The sequence below is a fragment of the Anopheles merus genome, chromosome 2L (genome assembly GCF_017562075.2).
Source record: "Anopheles merus strain MAF chromosome 2L, AmerM5.1, whole genome shotgun sequence".
Classification (NCBI taxonomy): Eukaryota; Metazoa; Arthropoda; class Insecta; order Diptera; family Culicidae; genus Anopheles; species Anopheles merus.
Genome location: NC_054083.1, coordinates 39,112,792 through 39,137,120, shown reverse-complemented (window position 1 = coordinate 39,137,120; position 24,329 = coordinate 39,112,792). Strand labels below are relative to the sequence as shown.

The window sequence follows — 24,329 nt, the reverse complement described above, 5'->3', positions numbered from 1 at the left end:
TCCGATCCATCGTCCCATCGGGTAGTACAGTACCCTGAAGACGCAAGTAGCCATCATCCGACAAACCGGTGTCCGCGTAGTCAGCTGCCTGTTGCCTGCGGATTAAGTGTGAGAAACTCGCGGACCAAGGTCCGGTTCCGACATCGACGCGCCCGTTTTGCTGCCGGAGCAGGTGTTAATTTGTGCCGCTAATTGTGCCGTAATCGGTAGGGAAAGGGAACTTGAATACGTAATCAGGGAGCCGTCGCCGAGTGGATAACGTTTACGCCAAAGATGGTAAGTGATGAATTCTTGACCAATGCGGGTAGACAGTGTTCTACAAAGAATGGGATTGTTTTTTTTTTGTTTGCAGAGGAAACTTTCAGCATCGACGGTGTTGCTGCTGGTAGTGCTACTAGTCGGCGGTGGATCGTGTGACCCACAGGAAGGATACTTTTATCCCCGACCAACGCCACAATGCTTGCCGCAGGTTTTTACCGAAACCGTAACGGACTATGCTACCGAAACGTTAAACCACTTCTTCACCGATGTCAACACGGTGTACTTGACGGACTTCATAACCTCCACCGTGGTGAACCCGGTGCTTATCACCTCCACCGAGTATGCCGTCTCGACCGTGGTTGTGCCGCAGCTGGAGTATGTGACCGAGACGAGCACACTGGTACTGCAGCCCAGTCCCGTCGTCCAGTACGTGACGGAAACCGTCTTCTCCACGGTATTTGCCCAAGGCGACTTTAGTGGTGCCGCTGTCAACACTTATCTGCCACCGGAACCGCCGGCACTCGTGCCCGTGCCCGTTCCGAACCCGTTGATCGTCAACAATGGTCTGCAGATTCAGCAACCGCCTCCACCACCCCCATTCATTCCACCCCCACAGGTGTCGCTTCCGCCTGTGCTGGAGCATCCCGTCACGCATCAGCCCTTCCTGCCGGGCGGGGAAAGCTTCGAAGGACACCGCGAGCTCGGTCAACTGGGCAATGGGTTTGATGGATTCGGTGGAGTTCATTCGCTACCGAGCGTTCACGCACTGCCGCCACCACCGTCGTTTGACGAGCATGAGGGTTATCGCTACAAGCGCAAGCTGAACGAAGAGACGGCAAAGAAGGCGGCCTCCACAGCGACGGTTTCGTCAAAGCCGACGTGAAACTGCGACGGTGCTGCGGATTGCATACTGTAGGGCGTGAATGTTGTGTTGCGAGCAAAGGTGATGTTATCTCATGTGCCGTTTAGCTAGTTTTTGTATAGACCGGTTTTAACTTGTTTTAAATAAAATACTCATAAAAGCTGCCCAGTAAGAGGGCAACGAATTGTTAAAAACACGTGTTATATTTTTGTATGCTTGATTTAGTTGATATTTACTGTCGAATTGAAGAAGAAGTACTAGCTGCAGTGCTTCTCCAGAACCATCAGGATGGCTTTAATCAGCCAATCAATTGAACCTTTAGCTTTATATTTACTACCAACTCTAATCAAAGCATCTGTTTAAATATTATACGTGGGAGTGAGCGGGTCCGATGGTAGTAGGATAGAGGAATGCGATAGAACGCTATAAAGAGCTGATAAGCGCGAACGCGTTATCATTATCGATCTGTCCATGATCTAGAACGGTCGGCTACGATCAGTGCGAACACACACACACACCTGTATAATCCCCATTAAACATACTAAGAAACGAGCACTCTTCCCCACTTTTATGACAAAGCATATTTTCGAGAATTTAGAATATTTAAACGCATAAAACACTTGGTAGTACTTCTTCTTTGGCTCAACAACCGTTATCGATCAATGCTTGCCTATGCCACTTGTGGGATTGGCTTTCAGTTGAGCTTGACAGCTTCACTTTTTGATTTCCCCCCATAGCAGGATAGTCAGTCCTACGTATGGCAGCACGGTCAATTCGTTTGAACCCATGACGGGCATGTTATTAAGTCGTACGAGTTGACGATTGCACCATGAGACCGGCTTAACCGGGATTGGTAGTACTAGTGTTGGGATATAAGTAAACTTTCCAAAAAAGACGTTTTCTGCTTGATTGATCTAATTCATCAAACAAACACGTGGCCAAATACTTCTAAAATGATTAATTTGCTCAATCATGTTGTGGAATGTTGTTAGTTATTGATTCCCAAATAGTCCTAAATTAATTTAAAAAAAAATGACGATAACCAATTGCATATCTTCAGGCGCTAAGTAAGGACAGCAAGGCACGACAGGAAAGATGTACTCTTTACGTTTATGAGTTGCAAAAACTATCCATAGCATGAAACACGATTAGTGAAGATAACTTTTACGACAACATGTGGACTGAAAACGCTTTTCATGGCTTGCCAGAAAGACTTTTCAAACAAATGTAAATATTGCAATTAGAAAAAACGTAAAGGCGAAATGTGATTTGATTCTTTTCCCACCATTGTACCCATCTTATGAAGGATTCTTTAAGAGTTACGAATGTTTAGCAATAATTAAAATCAAGCAGATATGACCACGTATCATCGTTATCCCAGGCAGCATTGTCTGAATTTGACATAAAATTTCAATTGAATTGGATGCATTTTCGATACAAATCCCCTGTTATGTAAAGAATTGTACAAACCATAATGATCTAAAATCTATGAACACTCATTCACTGTTGAAAACAAAAAAAAAACATTCCTAAACGTTACCTTTGATCAATCAAAGACTTTATTTGTGAAATCATTACGAACACCACACGCACACACATTTACACACTTACACACACAGTAACTACAAAGGAAATCACAACCAGGTTGCTGTTATTGGTTTTAGCTTTTTTTAACGCAATCAGTAACCAGTCCTGGTGTCAGCTAGGGGTAGGAAATATATCTGCCACAAAGTGAAATAAGGTGAGAGGAGCAGTAAATAGGTGAACACAAAAGGATGCAACAACTCCAACGATCTAGCTTTGTCCTCTCCGGAGGAGTTTTTTTATGTACATTGATTTACGAGCGGGGATCCTACAACTAATCACTGCTCACTGTGGGCGGGCGGCCCACAGTTGCCGGCTTACAACCACACTTAGCAAACGAAGGTATGAGTATTTCTGTTTCTTTTCTGTATCGCGTCTTGACGCTTGATGCTACTCTATCGAGCTATTGGAGTGAAAAGGCTCCCTTTTTCTTCCTACAACTTGTTGCTTTAAGCATTCCAGATCAGGTTGTTTCGTTCGTCGTCCTGAGGTGGCAGAACCTCACGGTGCAGACTGGGCACACGGGCAAAGGCGGGCGACAGTTGATTGGCGGCCACGGTTTCCTTTACCGGCAGGTACGCGTTGGTAGGCGTGCAGGCAATGACGGTGGTGGTGGACACTTCCGTTTTCGTTTCCGTCTGCGTGCGGGTGATGGTGGTTACGCCCGGATCGGGCAGATAGGTACGGGCCGGTTCGCACACGGTCTTAATGACTGGTGGCAGAGTGACGGTGGAGTAGATGGTCGGCGTTACCGAGAGCTTGGGCGTTACGGTGACGGTTGTGGATGCGGTCTGCGTGATGGTACGAACGGGAGCCGTTACGGTGGTCGTGCTAGTAGCCTGCGGCGTAACGGTGCGTGTGATCACGTTCGTCGTGGAAGCCGTCGTCGTAAGTACACTGGAAGGAGTGACGGTGCGGGTTACCGTAACGGTTGGTACGCTTTGTGTAACGACGTACGATGGTGTAAGTGTTCTGGAAGTAGAAATACAATCATTTAATACAGTATGTCCATACATAAGTAAATAGCTGATGCGTTACTTACCTAGTAACGGTAGCAGTTTCGGCCGTTTGCTGCACAACGTACGTGGGCGTTACCGTGCGTGTTTGCGTGCGTGTCTGGTCCAGCGTAATCACAACGGTGGAAGTCGGCACAACCGTCCTGTCCACAGTAACCGAGTCGAGGTAGAACAGTCGAGTGGACGTTGGCGTAACGGTTCGGTTCACCGTTACGGAGGCAACGTAGAACACGTTGGTCGAGGTAGGCGTCACGGTCCGATTGACGGTGGTCGATGGTAGGTAGAACACGTTGGTACTGGTCGGCGTAACGGTGCGGTTCACGGTGACCTCACCCGCATAGAACACATTGGTGGAGGTGGGCGTTACGGTGCGATTAACCGTGGTCGACGGTAGGTAGAAAACGTTAGTAGACGTCGGCGTTACCGTGCGGTTGACGGTGACCGAGTCGGCATAGAACACATTGGTGGACGTGGGCGTTACGGTACGGGTAATGGTCGTCGAGGGCATGTACGAGATGTACGTCGAGGTAGGTGTGATCGTACGCGTTATCGAGACGCTGCTGGCAGTGATGATGTTGGTCGAGGTAGGCGTTACGGTACGCGTAGCCGTCACGAACGGCGTCTTGCTGATCACGATCGTGGTAGTCGGCGTGACGGTACGCTCCGTCGTCAGTGGAGGTCCCCGCGAGGTGATCGTGGTCGTCGTTGGTGGCAGTGTCTTCGTCGTCGTTATCGGTGGCTGCGTTACGGTAACTGTTTTAGTGTCCGGCGGTAGCGTGGTCGTCGTATCCGGCGGCAGATAAGTGTTGGTCGTTCCGCAGAACGGAGTGGCACTGGTCAGCGTTGTCGTAACGGTGGTCGGGATGGTTTCGGTAACGGTAGCCGTGGTCGTCTGGACGCTCGTTTCCGTGCGGACCTCCGTGGTGGTTTCGACGACGGTTTGCGCCTGGCCATCTTCCCACGGACACTTGGGTGGCTCATACTCGTAGCCGCACTCATCCGGGCCACCTTGACATTGGTTGGTCGGTTCGGGCAGTTGTTCGGTGGGCTTCCCTATGACATATCCACCGAATTGTTCTTGTTTTTGGCTGGGTGCCACCTTCGTATCGGTGTCGGCGGGGAATGAGCCAATCTCAAAGATGGGAATCTCTGCGTGACATAATGCCACCAGACATAGCACTGGCAATAGTTGGCGCAACTGGAATGGGAAAGTAGATGAACGAAACATGAAATATAGTAAACGTTCATGACACAATATTCAAATAATTAAAAAACAAAATAATAAAAGCTTAACACAGCATTATTTGATATATATTTACAGACACATTACATTACAGCCAAAACCCCATGCCCAGAAGCCGTATGACCTTATGTCGATGAAAAATTACTCTTATTTGTAATGCGTTGAAAAAACTTGAGCTCCCTGTGCTAAATGCCCAAAAAATCCATGCAAATACGGTAATTCCCACAGCCTCATGCCTCACAAATATCACTCGGTGAAGGTAATTTGGAGGCGTTTTCGATGCATAATATTTATCAATCACCCACCGCCACCCCATACTCGCAAAGCTCGACCTCAAATTGCCGCTAATGGAATGCATGTGGCCCCTCAAAGGTTAACACTGTTTGCCAGCTACCGGTTGACGGTAGCTCGAAGGAAACGGTCAATTTATCTATCAATTAGAGCCATGCGAGGATGCGTGAGAAGTGATTGGAATGGCTCCAAAACGGGACTGCAAATCATTGGCGAGCAAGTGCAAGAAACGCGGATCGGGTTTGCAGATTGAAATTCCATCCATCATTTGTATCTTGTTTTAATCATTTGAAAATATTCATTCATTGACACGCATCGCTTGTGTGAGCGAGTAGCTAAAATGTCATCGAACGATCAGTGCAAACAAGATCAATGAGTACCAGCGAGTCCGTTGCGTCATGGGTGCTTGTTTGGTAAGCCCACTGACGACTCTATTTGCTCAGCTTGGTCATCAGTCAGCTTAGCTCAATCTTATCGCTCCGTGCTTTGTTTTTCTGTGATTTGTTTAGTCTCGTTTGATTTTTGTTTCGCAGATCTTGCACCACTACTCTCATCTACATTGTGTACAGCCACACACCGATTTGCCGATCGTGCGGAGGTGATACGGTACGGGGTGAATAATGTAGCCGCTATGCAGTTACCCTCCGTACATCTTAGTTACACCATCAATGACACCGTGTTTAATGCTTGCTAAACCTTAACGCCACACACTGCGGGCAAGTGTCCGGTGACGGATGCACGCATGTAAATGCGCTCGTTGTAGAGCCTGCTCATCTCCGGGGGTAAAAATTCAAATGAACAAATAGCCAATGAATGTGAAATAAGGGACGCACTGGCTAGAGGGGCGTTAGCGTATCTCAGTGCTGGCGGTTGCGTTACCGCATCGCTTTCACGGCTCGTTGCGTTGCCCTGGTCGAGTGCTTCCAGCTTCTCGGCTAGCTAGAACAAGCACCCGCACCAGGGACTCTCGCCGCGTTGTCGGTCTTTCCCGAGAGTGACTTATCCGGTTTCTTGTTTCGTTTCGTTCGGGGTAGGGGGGCGCAACGGGGAGTAAGTTTTCCTTGGGCGTTTGCACTGTGGCGAACAAGAATTGTGATGGAATGTGCGATCGGTGGGGTTTGATTAAGTGGCGGCGCAACCTTGCCGACATCCTTTTCATTGCCGCGCCGTTTAAAGGAAGATGAATGAGGCGAACAATCACGTGGGCTGGATGAAAGGAGGATGGGAGGAGTAATGACGGCCTGTTAGTTGGAGCTTCGGTGTAATTAGATTTTGCATGAAATCCAACCAGCTTCGGAGCAGTTAGGAATTGGTAATTAAAACGAAGGCAATCAAATAATTATAATGTTATCTACATGAAGCGGTCAAAATGAGAAGATTAATTATTGTAAGCTAACACGGTGTTGTAGGATCTATTTATGTGTTGTTACCGAATAAGAGGATTTTTTCAATCAGTTTCGCCAATAACTGTATTGAAATTTTTTGAATATGAATTTTTGGGCACACTATTTATTGCAGAAGTTTTTATAAATATTAAAAAAATATTTTTCCTCTAACTTTCAATCAAGACTCGTTTGCTTCATATGATTCGTAAAGATTGGGATTGATCGTACATATCTTTACCATGATAATTTTGATGTATGTACCAAAACGCTCATTTTAAATTGAAAGGCTACTCACAAGCAGGCTTCACAAAGCTCTAAGAACCCCTCTTTGTCATAGAATTGACATCATTTAAAGGCTAAGGGAATTCCAACGATATGAATGCGGCCGCTTTTTCAAGGACATTGTAGATTATTTCTAAATATATTCCTGTCCTGTCTTTAGCAGCTAAGGCACCAGTCTTCAACTAATTAACTAATGAACTCCTGTTCGTGGCAGCTTCCTTTACCTTTTCGTGGAAGGATAATGTACACGATCGTTTTTGTAAAAGTCTCCGGAAATGGGCAATCAAATCATTGTATTCCGTTGCTCCATCGCACAGCACATCCGGGACCGGTGGAAGTGGTGGAATGAAACGAGTATCCTACAATACACAAAGGCCTCCCAAGGCGTAGGGTCCATTGAACTGGACCTGTTTTGGAGCTCGCAGCAATCGACACCCCAAAACCATGCCCGCATTAGACGCTTATTTCAAAGTCAAGGTGTATCCTTGTGCTGAAGATGACCCACCTGGGGATCTGAGTCTGAGCGTGGCATGTTGGTTTCCTCTTGTTTCGCTTTGATCGTCGACGAAATAAAAATTTGTGGAGAAGAAAACAAAAAGAAGACACACAAACCGATATCAAGTTGGCTGTGAACCAAGTGTCAACCGGTTTTGTGCCCCTAGCGACAGTGTGCACATGTTTAGCTTTATGTTTTTTTTTTTTTTCATTTGAGCGATCTTCTCGCACTGCCTGATCCTCCATCCGCTCGTTATCACCCTGCCAGATCATCTCACGCAGCAGCTATTTCTACGAAAGTTTTATTTTCGTCCCAAGCGTGTTTCTAAATGCGGTACCACGGAGCGTATTTTGCGGGCGTTCATGCCAAAAATTTGCATTTTATTATCAGAAAATAGCAACCCCGTTCGCCGATGGGTAGCGGAAAAGGAAACGAAAACACACAAAAAAGCGGCAGAACTAAAATGTCCAAAGTGGCATGAGAGTGTGATAAATAAACTAACAAAAATATCATCCTACGTTGAAAAGGATGTTTTGCAAACGGAGCTTAGCGAGGGGAGAATACGAATGGCATTGGGTTGCAGCGAGGTAGGATGCATTAAATGTGATGAAATTAGCATTGAACTTGATTGAAAGCTGGCCGGTTGCATGGGAAAGTCAGACTGTTAGGAATGAATGCTCCACCCATTTCGGTGACCGTGAGGTGACCGAAAAAGGGTTCGTCGCTTTTGCCTCGCTGCAGTCTAACGTCAACGGCAGCGACGGAATGGATGTTGAGTTTGAACCACACCACGCACGGGTTTGCTGCCACGGATTCATGTATGCTAATGGTTGAAAAATGATTCGGAACACGTCTAGATGTTGTGATCCACACGTGTCGATTCGATGAGATCATGGTGCGTTCCAATCGCTCCAGCGATCATTTGTTGATATTTGAGCTAAATTTGTTTTCGTATTATTGGAGTAAAAGGGACAGTTCGGTAGTTTTTGTACGTTCTGTGGATCATAAAGAAGCTTTACGGTGTGTGTATACACAGCAAACCTTCCCCAGCTTCCTCTTGAAGATGAGAAGTGAAAAAAGGAATCAATTATAAACACCCAAAACTGGTTCCTGCCCGGTTGTTACCGTTGGTTGACATATGGACAAGTGTTCCCGGCCAGCAAAACGGTTGTCTTCTTTGACGTTTAAAATAATTAATACACATTAATCACGCCGTTGGGTTTACGTTTGCCCAGGGGAAAACGCTTTGCACTATCGTCCTGCTCATATGCATATGCAATCGATTCGATCGATCGAACCTTATTACGGCGTTAAGGCAGAGTTGCAATAAATGGTACATTGTAATTTACCGATTCCGTGTACGATAAACCGGCCCCACATTGTTGAAATCGGTTATATGTTCCGGCAACACTGCAACGCTAATATGGGGGTTGCTGTACAGTTTTGGGGAGTGAGTAAAACAAGTCATTGTTGCGTCATTGTTGAGGTTAAAATTGTACTGCCCCGTTGCGTGTTTGCTTCAACTTTGACCCTAAAGTGGCACGCTGGCACAAGGCATTATTGACGCATGATAAGCACAAACATGTGTGTCTTGTGTGTGATGGTGTGTTTGTATGTCCTTCGGTTGATCGCTTCCTGCCGTTGTGGTTGGGGTATGTGGATGTAGCATTTTTCGTTGCTGCTGTTGTTGTGTAGCTTCTCTGTTGCCGTTGTTGTTCGTTGTTTCGAAATGATCGCTCAATAGTCAATGCGGCTGTATCGGTGCGGTGTAGCTATTTCAGGACGAGCTATTTACCTTATGTGAGTAGCTTTTTTCATTAGCATGTGCTTCGGGCAGTTTGCGTTGAATATGGAATGAAGACATTTGAGCGACTAGCCATCATTGGGGAATCCTGTTTTGCGCTAAACTTTGTCTAATATATTTTGTGCGCTTTCGTTTGATTTGGAAAGAGTGTTTCGTTTTCGCAATCAACGTTTCTAGCCCAGCTGCTAAGCTGCCAACTGGTTCAACTCGTTCCAGCTAATGTTGATTATGTTTTGCTCCACCAATAATATGTTTATGAAAATATTCCAATAATCCTTAGCAAGGTTCCCCGATTCAGCAACCAAAAACCGGATCGATCGAGGAAACGCGAATGAAAAGCGAATATTGATGCTATTCAAGTCATCACAATTAAAATAATGATAAATCAACAGCACTAGGCTGGGTAGGCTGGGTTGGCTGTGCTTCCTATCAAATCCCATCGCCAAAAGTCGTTAGAATCGCGATACGGCTGCATAATTCACCCACCCAATGGGATAGGGTTGGGCGCTTGTTTGAACGAAAAGCCAATTGGCTTCACGAATTCATACATACCGGCGAGTCGCGAGTCGATGGAATCTTTGACTCACAAACATAATAGACAAAACAGAGACAAAAAACCGCGCAAAACCAAACGACCGGTCAATACTTTATCCCCCCGCGAAGATGACAGGTTGACATTGAGCGTTGGGTTCGAATCGGTTGAATAAATAAGCGCGCCACTGGGTGGTACCTAGCCGGCCGCAGGTTCATCGGCAGCAGCGGCACCAGCAGCATCGCTGGATGCTTTGCGTGAGGAAGCGACCACAGCCCCATACGCACCGGGGGTGATGTTTTAGCTACGAACCGGGCAGACGACCTTGAAGATGTCTCACCTGCCCACGAAAGCTTACCGGAAAACCTGTTCCCACTTTTGATCGCCGTTCGCGTCGATCGTGTCGGTTCGGTTTGGGCTGGGTAGTATATTTAGCTAACAATACCGCACCGGGGTGTGCTACGCTTGCGATTGGATACTAAAAGATCCAATTGTGTATGGAAAGAGCATATGGGTTTATGATGCTTGTTTAAGGTGCAAGGACGCAATAAGGTGTTTGAATGTAGCAATGCAGATCGATAGGACGCATCAATCCTATGTGAATGCATACGTGTTGGGGTTTTGAATGATTTGTTTTGAATGGAATTAGATGATCGCCTTATTGTAGTCGTTCTAAAGGTTACTATGGAAGCATAGCATAGTGTGAGAAAACTTAATCTCCTCGAAGCATCAGTGCCTTTTTTAGCCTAAAAAGGTTTATAGAGGGTTGAGTTAAGTTCATATACTTAATAAACATTATACTTAAGCTCAGTAGTAAACAGTCAAAGCCTTAAAATTTAAGAGATTGTTACTATAGTTAGGCTCGATTGGCATGCAGACCGTTACATACCAAGTGTTCCGTCTAACATTTGATCAATTAAGATCGTGTGTTCTTCTGTTTCTCAGGTAATTGTTAATTGGGTTTCGGCAAAAAGAAAACGTGTTAGGCACGTTGGACAAACACGTAGCTATAAATGTTTCCCAAAAATACTATCTAGTTCGGCCATCTGGTTACAACTGATATTATAATATATTCCCTTTCAAAGCAGCTGGTCAATAATCTTGAAACAGTTAGCTGCTGAAATTACACGAATAAGAAGACTTCAACGAATCTTCTGATTTTGATTCCTTTAATGTAAACCACATGGTTTGCAATGAGTTGGATGCTTATTCATTATGACCACTACATTAATTTAATTGAATAATGAAGAGAACGATTACTACGTTGTTGAAATCAAAATTACAAGCTTTTGGGCATTGATTGACAAACTTATTAAAAATATCACAAGTGTTGAATAGTTTGGCAAGGCTGGGTTGTGTTTAAAAAAAAAATATTAATTTTACATTTGCTTGAGAAATTAGCAAGCAATAAGTCAAAAAATTTCAACTTATCACCCATATCACATGGCGCACCAATGGTGTGAACGATTCTACCGATGCAGTCCAATTTCAACTAATCGTATGCATTCCGTTTTGTTGGATCGTCTGCATCTCCCGCCCACTAATTAGCATCTGCCTAAACATCCGCCTCCATAGCTCATTTCTCGTGCCAAAAAGCATATCCAATAAATCAATTCGAGCGTAGTTTTAATTTACGACAAGCAGGCGTCAGCATCAGTGAGCAGAACAAAGTGTGCAGACAACGCTCATGGTGGTCAAGAGGGTTGAAAATACAAAAACGCATGCAGCCGCAACGTTACTGCATCACGGCGGGTGGAAGTATTCGTTTTGTGTGTGTGTGTGTGTGTGTGTGTGTGTGTGTGTGTGTGTGTGGCTCATTAATTTTGGCGAAAAAATGCAAATTAGTCTGCGTTTGATCTATAGACGATCGTCGAGCGAATGCACGCTGGGCGCTGGGACAAGACGCGAGCGTTTCCGCCTCTCTGTGTGTGTATGTGATAAATGTATGTTTGATGTGCATTCATAATTGAGTCCTTGGCAGAAAGTGGGCGGTAAGTTGATACACCCACCAAAAGGCCCCATTGCTTTGGCCTTCCTTTACTGCGGAACATTGTGAGTCATTGCAGAAGTAGGTAAGATGTTGTGATAAACGCCTAGAAAGCTCTTCTAAGCGGCTTTCTTTTTGCGATGATTTGCTAGGCTCATCTTAGGCGCCCGTTTTAAGCAAACGAGCCACGCACAAAAGCTCGCAAAATGCTATGACAAACGCCGGTAGATATCGGAAGCGCTTAGCCAACCAAGAGCTAACCAAGCAGAAGATTAATAATGATCGTACGCTTGTGCTGGCAAAAGCCACAGAACCATCGTGCAGAGACGATCAAAAGTGCTTTCGGCAAAGCATTTGTGCAAATTTCTCATGCGACAAACTCACCCGTTAGTACCCCCGGCTGATGGATGGGAAGCGATTTATCTCATCTCAAGCGTCCACCACACGTCACCCGTTTACATACTGTACCGCGAGTTTTGGGCGGGTTTGGTTTCATTTGTTTTAACGAAGGTGGCTTCCCCCTCCTTCATTGCTGCAGGAATACGTGACCCGTACGCGTGTGAATGTTGTACGAAAAGCTTCATTGTCCGGGCAGGTTGGCACTACTGGTGCAGGTTAGCGCGAGGGCAAAAGGTAAATAAAGGTAAAAAAGAAATGAACCCGTCGAACTTGGGACGCGAACTGGCTTTCCCCTTTGGGTCGTCCGCTTTGGACGGTGATGATCGTTCTCCTTTTTTAATGTTACTCTCATGCTGTGATGGTGGCTGTGGTGGGAAAGAAATGCAAGTTGTGCTGCAAATCTGATCGGTGCAATCGATACCGGACTCATTCGAGCGTATGTAACGCGGTGCAAAACTGTACTTTTGGGCTTGGCAGTGATGCTGCAAGGATGTGCGCAGCAGTTCACTTGAAATGAGCTCTTCAAGTAAGATAAAGACGACGAAAAGGAATTTATACCTCATTGACTGGTTTCTGTTATTACGCTTACTTCTTTTATTGTGCTGGTACTTCCCTTATTGGGGTTGAAACCGCTTTACCGGGTCAGCTATAAGTATGATTTGTTCAAAATCGCGTTATAGTTTATTTTATGTGACGTGAGTACTGGCCCGTGGTTCGGTCTGGGCATCACCGACCGCTCCGGAATTGACCCTGACGTGCTGAACCAACCAACTCGCTAAGGGCAGATGCACAGTGCGAGATACATTTCAGCTGCGACAGTGCCGGGGTGTTGTCAGAGTGAATTAATATGTATGACACAGGGTTTACGGTGCTTTTTTATTTTGGTGGCTTCACCCTCATTGTATCCACCCCTACGGAGCTCCGCATGCAGCCTGAGGGCTTGGTGAGCGTGATTTAGCAATGGAACCAATTTACGCACACCATGCGCTGCAAGCATCACGGTTCCCTTTGGGAATGCTCTGTCTCGCTTTCCCGCTCATTACTACCTCATTGTGTATGGTAATGATGAGAAAGATGAGAGCTTAAGGCCTCGGTCAGCGGTGCAACGGGCTGGTCTTGAGACTCCACACGGGCACAAGTAGATGGGCTTTTGTATTTTATTCCGGTGACCACGGATCCACTGAAGTTAAGGTATGAGTGTGTCCGTGAATCACGGCAAGCAGCAGCAGCAGCAGCAACTGATCATGCCTGCAATGGCGAAATTGGCTTATTTGCATGATATATTTTTGTTGTTTGATTAATGCTTTGTTTTGTCCATGTTTAGTTAGTGTAGGCTGAAATTATTTGTGTAATATTTCATGCTGTCTTGCACGTGTATTAAACAGCACAGCTAAAACGTTGCGAAATATTATATCCACACAAAACTTACAGTGATGGAAATCCCATCAAAACAGTCTCAAGATCGCCCAGTTGGTCTAGGCTTCCTATTGGTGCACAAACAACACGGATTTTAATAAAACATCCAAAAATTAAGATTATTTATTCAGCATCGTAGAATAATACGGCACATCGATTTCAAGAACAGCGCGATAAAACAACATGTGAGCGTGAAAGGAACGATCGTTCACGCCCCGCATGCGATCGCTCTTTGGTTAGGTGGTTTGCCAATTCGAGCCAGTGTGTCCTCCCCGCAAAGGCTACGGAGGCATTAAATTAGCAAAATTAGCATACACCCCACAAGTGGAGCTTGACCGCTAGACCAAACAAACAAACAAAAAAACCTGATATCTGTCAATTGTCATTCACACACCACACGTCACAGATTTGAAGGCGTTACTCTACCACAGGCTGGATAATATTTCTGCTTGAAAAAGTTTTACTATCTTTGCAAAACGATAATTCCATTCCCATCCTATTCCGACCTTAGAAACAGGATCGAACGCCCTTTAGCTGATGTAGTGAGCACACCTGTATGATCGTTTGTTTCGATTCATCTTCAGTCAAGTTCACCCACGAGCTGAAGTTCCTCTCCGTGACACAGAATCCGTCACCTTAGCCAGTACAAAAGTTTTGCCACTAGGAGGGCTGGGAGGAGGCAGTTGTCAAGGTAATACTAATTGCCACCGCTTGCTAGGATGATGACGCCTTTCACGTGCATTTCACGGCCTAACGCGACCAGTTGCGCACGGTTACTTGCACTTTGACGCATCGCATATTGAGATGGCACACTGCCGAGAGGAAATGGGGATGCACATTCCACCCAACTACTGGTTTTTTAACTACTTAGACGACATGTGCATGACCCCTCCGAGGGGAGTAATTAATCATAACGCCAAATCACTCGGAAGCTCTGTTCCTGACTCGATAATTGAAAGTTCATATCGCTTTCGCACACTTTATGTTTCACCTTCGTCGAAGTGTTGCTCGTAATATACACTCACCATTTTTAACGCAACTGATGTTGTAGAACTTTTTAAAATGTCCACTTTTCACCGGATAGCGTGTTTTTTTTGCACGAGCCCTGCAAATATTCAACAACGTTGTAAAAACCCGTACACTTCGTTCTGAAGATGATGTAAAGACACCGCACCACCACCACACTGGCGCACACAAGTTACTAAGCTGTAAACTGGAAACGGACCCCCTTTCTTTTGCGTTCTTCCTCGGCACGGGAAAGACCGGTCGCCGGACGCAGAGCAGATAGTGCCGGCTGCTGTCGACCGAAAATTAAGTGGTAAACTGAAATTTTTTCACCCGTCGCAGGATGCTTTTATAGGTGCGCTGGTAGACGACGGCCGCTAGAGCGGTCCCGCGTTCCGGTCAAGCTCTTCTCGCCGATGGCTAGATACTGGGGCTGATAGTGGATGCGCACACTAGCCAAAGGGAGACTGGGGCGCTCGGGGTACGTTCGTGCGAAGGTGATGATACTCATTTGTAAGAGGTTCACAGTGAGAGAAGAATTGACTTAGCACCTAATATAATAAAGTAATAACACAAAATATGAAACACCGAAAATGTAAGCAAAGTGGAATAAATGATAATGATATTTAGAAAACCTGTAAACTAAAAAATAATCAGAATGATCTGATTTTATATATAAAAATATAAAAAATATCATGAAGTTTAAATACTAAGCATATAAAAATAAGAAAGAAGATTTACAAAGATATAATATTAGGTAAATAAAATATAAACATATTGAATCAAAAGAAAAAAACCTCGAAAAAACATAGAACAAATCAAAATAGAATAGAAGGATTTTGCAAAATAATGTACAAAATAACAGGAAAATAGAAAAAAGAGAACAAAAGTAACTACATACAGTATATAAGAAGCTTGATGTAACATTAAATTTGAATAATTAAATAAGATCATTTTGTGTGCCTTTATCTCTAAATGATTTCAAATATAATCATAACATACATCGGTACTATAAATTATCAAAAAATCTTAACGGTCTTCGCCTCTAAAGTCTCCTAAAGCCCCAGCCTCCCCTACCCGTACAAACTTCTCTGCGTAGGGTTCGGTTCTCCAACTCACCTTGACGATCTGGTAAAAACAGGATGCTATCTCTTTCGCACAGCATCATCATCAACGCGGCTGACCAGTCCCCTATGGTCGGCCGTGTTATACCCTTTGCCCCTACGGTAAGCTTCGCGTTTGCAGTCTCTGCCAAACCCACAGCTCACCTGATCTCAGATGCTCGTCACAGTCGGTGCTGCTGAAAGTCTCCCTCCAATGTGCACTCTGCTTGTTGGTAGTTTGTAATTGAAGAAATTCTTCCACGCATTTTCTGCAACTCGCCGCAGATGATGCATCGCCGGAGTGTAGGTACCAAATCGGACTGAAATGACCATCCGGGAAACGTTCGTTGCTCCCGAACTCATCATCGAAGTTTTCTTATCTAACTCGCGATCGTGAGATGAAATCCCTCAGAATAAATATGTGTCAACATGTAGATCACACCGTGACTGGGTTTGGTCGACCAAGAAGACGATGAGTCATTGTCGAGAGTGTCCTATCTAAGCTAAAAAGGTAAGGTAGAGTCATTCAGATGATCTTGATATGTGTGATAGAGGAGTCAGACATAGTGCTAGGTTGCCACTGATTACCTTTGAAATAGAAAGGAAGAAATATTTTAATACGCTTCAGGGTTAAACAAGTTTGAATATCAAGGCGAATAGACGAACCGCTGAGCCGGGGAAGGCTCATAAAGGTTTCCTTGCAAAATAGCACCTTAGAAAGCACCGCAGACATCGGTGGAAAGTGCCATTCCCATGCAGACATATAAATTAACTGGATGAAGATTTTTTTTTGCCCTGTCTTTAGTTCAATAAAAGTTCCAGAACAATCCGAAAAGAAATGGCTTTATTTTTTGCTGTTGTGGTGCAAGCTTTCTACTGCATAAACTTCAAGCAAAGCTAACAGGCACTTTCCAAAGGGTATACATTGTGTAAAGGAAAAAAAAAACAAACATTTTGCAGCAAAACAACGATAAGATTGTTGCTCATTTCCCTCTCGCACACGGGTTCGGAATTCGGGTTGGAAGTGTTTACGAGCCTCATCCTGCCCGGTCCGGTTGTACCCGAGGATGATCTTTGCCTTCTCGTCCTTGTAGCAAATTTTGCGTCAAGTTGATCAATTCCACCAAAAATCCAGTTCTGCAAGCCGTGAGCAGTGGAAAAAAAACGAACAAAAGCACCCAGAAATAGAAACGGGGAGCGTAACAAACAAACCGAAAATCTGGTCGTTTTGGAGCGAAAAAATTTATGCAAAAGCTTAGGCCTTTCCTTGCCTTGTCGTCCGGTGCTCCACGTGCTTCATTGGTGCTGCCAGCGATCCAACCCGTTGTCCAGTTTTGAGCGTTCGTATAATTTTAACTCGATCGGCAACCTCGACCGACCGCGATCGTGCTTGAATGGATGGGACGGGCCGATCAGAAATGGGAAGAACATGCGGTTTGAGAAGGAAATATAATACACTAACTCGCACAAGGATCTTCAGCGAAGAAGCGATGCTGGAGTGAATGTTGTCTGAGCGATCACATTCCATGTGCTTGGTGTTGGTGGTCAAGCGCTCGGATATATTTGGACAGAGCGTGATTTTAAAATAAGCTTCAGAATGCGAAACCTTACAGCGCTGGCGTTCTATTTCTGCACCCAGAACTGGATCATTGGTTCGGGGTCTGCAGATCGCACCTAGCGTGCCGTAACGGTAAGGACGTGGACTCGTATGCAAATGTTGGTTCGTCGTTGTTGTGGATTCGCTGGTGATGAAATGAACATAAAATTTGATAGCTAATGGTCAAATTAAGATTTGCGTTTTATTGTTTTATCCCACGGTGAAGAACAGTCTGCACTCATCACTGTCATTGTTCGGCGTTCTTATCGATCATTAATAATGTTGTATGGGAAGGAAGGCTTGCCGAAAATATAATTAACTTCAAAGATGATACGCTAGCAAAAAATGAAGCAATACAAATCGAATTTCTCATGCCGTTCTGTACCGGCAAAGGTTAAAGTTTGCACCATGATTATGTGTGAGACAGAGATGTTGTCGCGACGCTTGATTGTCATATATCATCATTAGTGATAAAGCATGCACGATCGAAGGGGTGGGTTGTGCAGTTTGTGAGTCAGATGGTTCGGCACAAACTTGCGAGTTCTTTTATGGACACGAGAATGACACAATCCTCTACGGCGGTTGTAGCAAGTGCAATTTTTAGTTCTTTTTGTGTTTGTGTGTGTGTTCAGGAAGAACAAAGATAGAAATTCGTCCCAGCACGATAGCAGCGATTGTTTGAATCGGTTTATTTTGGTTTTTTAAATATAAAATTAATCGTTTTCGATCGGCGCGATGGCATTGAGCATCCTTGAGGCAAGGAGTTTGAAGTTTGACAGCATAAAAAGTTGCTCACATGGGAGTGTGTGTGCTGGTGTAGCAAAAACACGAAAACAAGAGATGAACCACCGTCCTAGGCTCTGGCTCATTAGAACCAGAAGTAGACGGTACCACGCACGCTCGGAAGCGCTCCACCATCATTATCGTTTATCATTAAACGCTTCACTCCGCCACGTTGACATCACCGTGCATGTATACTCCACATCTTCAGCATAGTAGTGTTCCGTTTCGGACGCATCTTTCACGCCTACCAAAGCAGCAACAAAAAAAAAAAGAAACCTGTTCGAGCAATCCGAAATCACCGAGCTGGAGGGAAGAAAGGGGTTGTGTTTGTGTGAGAGTGCGAGGAAGGTGATAATTTTATGCGAAAATGTTTGATTATTTGCTCCGGGTGCTGATGCTGTTTGACATCATGCGTGTACGGTTGTGTGGCGGTCGCTTTTTACGTGTTGAAGTTTTTCGGTAAGCGTTCGGTGGCGAGCTACCCTTTGCTTTTCTGCGCCACATGCATGACCAGGCGTACGATAGGCAACGCGCACGTTCTAATCATCTCATTGGATTCCGGGGAGATGCTCCAACCGTAAGCCATGCGATCAGGTTGTTGAAGGTTGTTCCGTGCCGTCGAGCGTCTAACAACTGAACCGTTCCAAGAACACTTGTATGCTGATGTTGTTTGTAGGTAAAGTTTGGCACACTAGATGGGAATTTAACATTATTGCATAGATGTGTACGAATTATTGCTGCAGTTAATAGGCTACTTCTTAAGAACCTCGATAGAACAAAAGGTAAAATAATGCTACATTGCGTTTGCTCGAAAAGAGTAATTCTGAAAGCGCAACCATGCCCTGTGATATCAGAATCTTAGTGTTACAAAATATCTAAAAATCAATGTGATGGAGTGATGATAAAGGGTTTCTTATGATGTGTTGTGTCGCTTTCCAAGGATTGCTCTATGGTTCTTGGATTTTTGCAGACTTGTCCCAGAATATTTTGAGCGTTTCCAAACAATGTTAGAATCATTTGGTCCAAAAATGATGGATTAATCCAAAGAACTATGATTCAAATATAGGAAATGTTTAATTAATCGTGGGATGAAGCCAAAATTAATTTTAGAAATTACCACAAAACTACTAGAAAAAAGTAATACACGTTTATCACACAATAGTTGTTAGTCAATTGGTACTTTTTTGTTGTTTTTTGCTGAAAACATTTCATAAATTGAAGAATTTGAATAATCTAATTTTTATTCAAAAATGTTGCATGATTGCAAGAACAACAACGTGTCAACTGCGTTGCTCAGCCATCCTACACAACAATTAGCTATACATGACGTCAAGTTAAAGATATGACAACAAATGGACTATGATTTATGACAAAAAAAAACTCCGTACCCTTAAAAGAATGCAACTGCAGAAAGGGAAGACGCTGTCCGCTCCCCGGGATGATAATAAGAATTTTATTACCCTCATCGTACGCACACAGACCGCACACAGGTGAAATGTCACTAAACAAGTCCCGGGAGCAACCGAATCCGAAGTCCACTAATTACACATTGGAAGTCTGGACGTTCTGGTCGAAATGATCGTGCTCGTGGAGGTGATGGTGATCGTTTGCCGCACAACGATCGTGGTCGAGAAGAGAATGGTGCTGGTGCTGCTGGTGACGGTTGATACGAGCGGCGGTGTTGAAGTGACGATGCTCGTACCGGTGCTGGTAATGGTCGTGCTCGGTGTGATGGTCAATACGGTGGACGATAGTGTGAGGGTGGACATTTCCGTAAGCATCACTGGGGTCGGTGTGACAAGGGTGTAAGTGCGTGCGGTATTGGTGACGGTTGCAAAGTCTGTTACCGGAACGGTTTGCGTGACGGTGGGTTGCGTTACCGATTGCAGGCAGGTTAGCGTGGTCGTTTGGTAAAATGTGTGATAATGGGAATAGTGGCCGTGGTGGTGGGAGTAGTGCGATGTGCATCCTGGGTGTATATATTGTAGGAAGAGTAGCATCAGCAGGAGTAGTGGCTGAAAGATTAGAAGATTTTGTTGGTGTAGGTTGTTGTTAGCAGTACACATTTTAATACAAAAATACCTTTCCTAATACGAAGTTCATCTTGCGTAGATGTACAAAGTACGGATGATGAGCAGATGTGGATGGCTTAAGCAGTGAAAGGGTACTAAAGAGGGCTTGGCTTTTGGGACTTTCGAGTTTTGGCCAAAAGAGACGAAACAATCTGGAAAGTTGTTTAACCAGGTCATAAATCCAAGCGATGTTGAAGTAGGTTCAGGTTCTTAAATTCAGAACAAATGAAGTAACGCTTGTTTGTATCCACCTAAAGAATGTTGCCAAGTTGTGCGTAAATTAAATGTTATTTTTTTAAATGAAGATTGTGTTCCAATGTTTAAGAAAAACTTTAGGAACATGTTTATTTAGTCTTTAAAACGATTTTTGATATCAATTATTTACAAGAAATTACATCTGTTTTTCAATCTTGCCTCGCTAACGGTTCAAACTCGAACTGAAAGTCCGAAAAAATGCATTCGTCACCTCGTTTGCCGTTAATGAGCTACTCCCAAAAAACCTGCCACAGGAAGAGTCAACAGAAAGGTCACCGGTACCGGTGCTTCAGAATGTGTTGTGCCTTGTTGTGTGTGATCAGTTCAAAATTGACAACGCACTGGTGAATATCGTGTCTCGCGCAAAATGACACCTTGCTGCAAAATAATGTCCAAAACGACTGTACTTTTGCTGTTTGTACTGCTCGCCGCACAGCCAGCACATCCCCATTTGCTGCACAGCCAACACCATCTCCATCAACACCATCCTGTGGTAGTAAATTCGATAGGACAGTCATCTATCTGTCTCTCAACGACATCTACACTTGATCCATCGACAACAACTATAAGCAGCACGGAAACGGACACCCTAACGGTGGTGGTTAGTCTTACCGAAACGGTCACCCTACCACCAAACACACAGGCCACCCTTTCGCTTATCACCTCCACCGTACCGGTAACGGCCACTCTTCCAACGTCGACCGCTACTGTATCGATCACCGAAACTTCCACCCTAACGCTTCCACCCCAAACCACCACCTCTACCGCGCTCTTCTCGACTGTGGTCACCGTACCGGTAAGCTCCACCTCCACGATAACGCTGACAAACACAGCGAAGACACGCGTCACTGTTACGGTAACGGAATCTTGCACACCCACCATGGGATAGATGATGTGAGAAAACAAAATCTTTCACATTGCTTTTGAAATAAATTGCTACCAAGTACATCGTTTATGCTGAAGAAAGGTTGAGTTTTATTCGCAGTTATCTGATATCTTTTTCCAATAGTAAGGGCTTCATACTGTGGCCAATGTGAGATTTTTAGGTGCGAGCAATCACGGTGTTGTTGAACTTCACCTGAACCGTGGCCGTCTTCATGTTCGAGTTCGGGGTGACAAAGTCAGCCAGCGTGGCAACCGTGTCCGCGGTGCGACGATCGAACGGATAGCCCATGGCCCGACGGTCCGGGTACTTCTTGTCGCGCAGTCCGCAGAACGAGTGGGCATCGCTGCATGGTGCGTTACTGTGGGGGAGACGAAACAATGAGTCTTTAATGCCGTTCAACACTCTACAGAGCACTGGCAGAAGCTTGTACGTACGGGTCAAGCTCTTGGGCGACGGAGTCCTGCTCGAAATCGGTCACCATCGCAAACAGATCGAACTGGACGCCTTCGGGCGAACCCTTCGGGACGAGCATGTGCTGGGGCCAGCCGCAACCGCAGAAGCGGAACTGAGCCAGCGCATCTTTGTCGGTTGGGGCGGACTTGGTGCCGATCGCACGGAAAGTGCGCTCGTACGGGATGGTAACGCTCGATTGGTCCGAGCGGCGTACGATCGTGTTCATGCCTGGGTTCACTGTGAAAGTAAAGGGGATTCGTGAGAAAATATTTAGCGATACTCAAAGCTAGTGATAGCAAAAATGAAGCTTTTGGAATCGATTCCAACTAGCATCGAAGTTATTTTAGAATCGGTTCCGGATGGTAGGTCCAGAATCAGTTTCCGGAATCGATTTCAAAATCGGCCTCAGAATTCGAAGATACGATGATATCGATTGCTGCAAACGATCCAAAAGTACTTGTAAATGGCTCATTCACTCATTCATTAAATACTGGAGCCAGTTCTAATTCCAATTCCTGAGCCGATTGCGATCTCCAGACCGATTCTGATTCCGAAATCGAAGTCGTCTCGTGAACCAGCTCTTGAATCGACTCTGGAATCTAAATCGAGCAGTTCCAATTTCAAGCTTAAACTCAAAACTACTCAAAATACTCAAAACGCCCTGCACTTACGCGTCACGGTAGATGTGTCCATCTCGATAAAGTACCGACGCTGCTCGCGGAACGTCAGCGCAGTGCCGCGCTCGTCCGACTTCGGTGCGAGCCAGATGCGCAACGTGCCCTTGCGCACCGCTCCCGACTCATTGTTCACCTCCACGCGGAACGAGAATGGTGCGTGCTGCAGATGGGTGAACGACGCGAACACGTTACCCTTCGGACCGAAGTCCAACCCAGCCGCCAGATCGACCTGCGACCGCTGCCAGTACGTGAGCAGCACGTTGGCGGGCGTGTTCGGCCGGGACAGCTGCACACCGACCGAGTTGACGGTGACTCCCGGGTTGCCCAGCTGCTCGGCCGTGTACGGCGTCAGCAGCTCCTTGTGGCGGCGGAAGATTCCATCGATCATGCCGTGCCAGCGGTAGAAGATCGGATCGCGCATCGCCGTCGTCACGTCGCCCATCACGCCGTAATCCTCCAGGTAGCGGTAGTCCGGATCGTGCACGTACGCGATCACGTTGTGGCCCATGTTGTGCAGACTGCCATACAGCTGGGCGTTCGGTGTCAGGCTGGACGCTTCCACCACATCGCCGAGGATGTCGATGCCGCGCTGCTCGTCCAGCATGATGCGGTTGCCGCTCTTGTCCAGCACGAAGCCCTGATCGATTGCCTCGTGGATGCGATCGCGCCACCGTTCGAGATCGTTCACCGATACGGTCGTTCCGTTGTCAACGCGATCGACGTCCTGCAGCGTCGTGTTGGCGGCCCGTGCCGGGTACGACCGGTTGTTCGAGCTGCGGATCATCTTCGGGTAGTACCCCTCCACGATCGGCTCGCGGTAGTTGGTCAGATTGCGCACCTTCTTCAGCTTGGCGCAGAACCGATCCGCATTGTAGCGCGCAATCAGCTGGCTGTGCATGTAGAAGAACAGCTCGCCGCGCCGATCCTTGCGCACGACCTCATCCGGTCCATCGCCCGGGTACACCAGATGCCAGTGCCAGTGGTGCATGTTGACACCGATATCCTCGCGGAAGTACGCCATCCGCTGCTCATCCTCCCGGTCCGAGGCGGTATAGTTCGGCGGAATGTCAATCACCATCTGGTCGGTTCAATCGAAAATCAATAAATATTCCCCGTGAGCCCACACACAGAGGAGCCCTCCTGCGATACATACCCGGTTCTCCTGCTGCACTGCGGCACCTTCCTCGCGCAGCTTGGGGAAAACGGCCGGATCAACGAACTGATCCGGGAAGAGCGACACGATCGACGGGATGTTAACGTCCTTGGTGTCTTCGCGGTGCTGCACGGCCACCGCCAAGCTGTACTGGAACAGCACCGGGTTGAGCCGATCGCGGCAGTACGTGGCTACACTCATTAGCGTCGCAAAGTCGGGCTGCTGCAGGAACAGATTGATCAGGGCGGCGGCGGCATCCCGATGCTTCGGCGCAAACAGCGAAAAGGCACCACGACGATCGATCCCATTGGCAAACGACAGATCCGGCATCGCGACCGATCGCACCGGAATGCGCTGCTCGGCATCGCTCGAGAAGCGGGACTGCAGCTCGGCCCCGATCGGCCGGTACCGGTCGGTAAGGAACTCGTCCGGCAGGTCGATGACCGTCTTACCGTCATCCTTCGGCAGGAAGGTCGGTTCCAGGGGGCGCTGCAGCAGGGCCAAGATATTGTTCGCATCCGTCATGGTGGCGGCGGTACTTTGCACGATATGCCGGCGAGATAGTGAACCGAACCACTGGAAGCAGAACTGCAAGAGCTGCTAGATTTTTTTTATCACCGCGAAGTGTGTATTTTGCTAGAGTTTGCTGAGGCAGAACTCAAACGCTGACTGACAACTTACCATCTCCGTACGGGTGCATTTTATAGTGAATTCAGTGCGACCGCAAGGTTTCGGGCTGATTAGGACTTGGCCCGCACAATCACTATCAGTGATGGTGTAAACCGCA

The 24,329-nt window shown here is 46.1% G+C and overlaps 4 protein-coding genes across 5 annotated transcripts; 1 reads left to right on the top strand and 3 right to left on the bottom strand.

The window, feature by feature from the left end:
* Nucleotides 1-1,301, top strand: LOC121592923. Its single transcript, XM_041914839.1, has 2 exons — nt 1-276; nt 353-1,301. The coding sequence occupies exons 1-2, from the start codon at nt 274-276 to the stop codon at nt 1,142-1,144; spliced, it is 795 nt and encodes a 264-aa protein (XP_041770773.1). The 5' UTR covers nt 1-273; the 3' UTR covers nt 1,145-1,301.
* A 1,363-nt stretch (nt 1,302-2,664) lies between these two features.
* Nucleotides 2,665-14,895, bottom strand: LOC121593182 (mucin-2-like). The gene is made up of 4 exons (XM_041915332.1): nt 14,784-14,895; nt 14,584-14,663; nt 3,750-4,921; nt 2,665-3,679 (listed from the first exon to the last, which is right to left on the bottom strand). Exons 2-4 carry the CDS (start codon nt 14,584-14,586, stop codon nt 3,157-3,159), a joined length of 1,698 nt encoding a protein of 565 aa, XP_041771266.1. The 5' UTR covers nt 14,587-14,663; nt 14,784-14,895; the 3' UTR covers nt 2,665-3,156.
* A 3,719-nt stretch (nt 14,896-18,614) lies between these two features.
* LOC121593436 (uncharacterized protein PB18E9.04c-like) lies at nt 18,615-20,214 on the bottom strand. 2 transcript variants are annotated; one of them, XR_006004777.1, is made up of 3 exons: nt 20,129-20,214; nt 19,435-20,061; nt 18,615-18,737 (listed from the first exon to the last, which is right to left on the bottom strand). XR_006004777.1 is itself a non-coding variant. In XM_041915767.1 (2 exons), exons 1-2 carry the CDS (start codon nt 20,147-20,149, stop codon nt 19,585-19,587), a joined length of 498 nt encoding a protein of 165 aa, XP_041771701.1. In that variant the 5' UTR covers nt 20,150-20,214; the 3' UTR covers nt 19,373-19,584. The 2 variants fall into 2 exon arrangements, 1 of the variants encoding a protein (XP_041771701.1); XM_041915767.1 differs by lacking the exon at nt 18,615-18,737 and having other exon boundaries at nt 19,373-20,061.
* A 1,110-nt stretch (nt 20,215-21,324) lies between these two features.
* On the bottom strand, nt 21,325-24,212 carry LOC121593435 (phenoloxidase 2-like). Its single transcript, XM_041915766.1, has 4 exons — nt 23,543-24,212; nt 22,384-23,467; nt 21,694-21,949; nt 21,325-21,617 (listed from the first exon to the last, which is right to left on the bottom strand). The coding sequence occupies exons 1-4, from the start codon at nt 24,065-24,067 to the stop codon at nt 21,416-21,418; spliced, it is 2,067 nt and encodes a 688-aa protein (XP_041771700.1). The 5' UTR covers nt 24,068-24,212; the 3' UTR covers nt 21,325-21,415.
* Nucleotides 24,213-24,329: the final 117 nt, after the last annotated feature.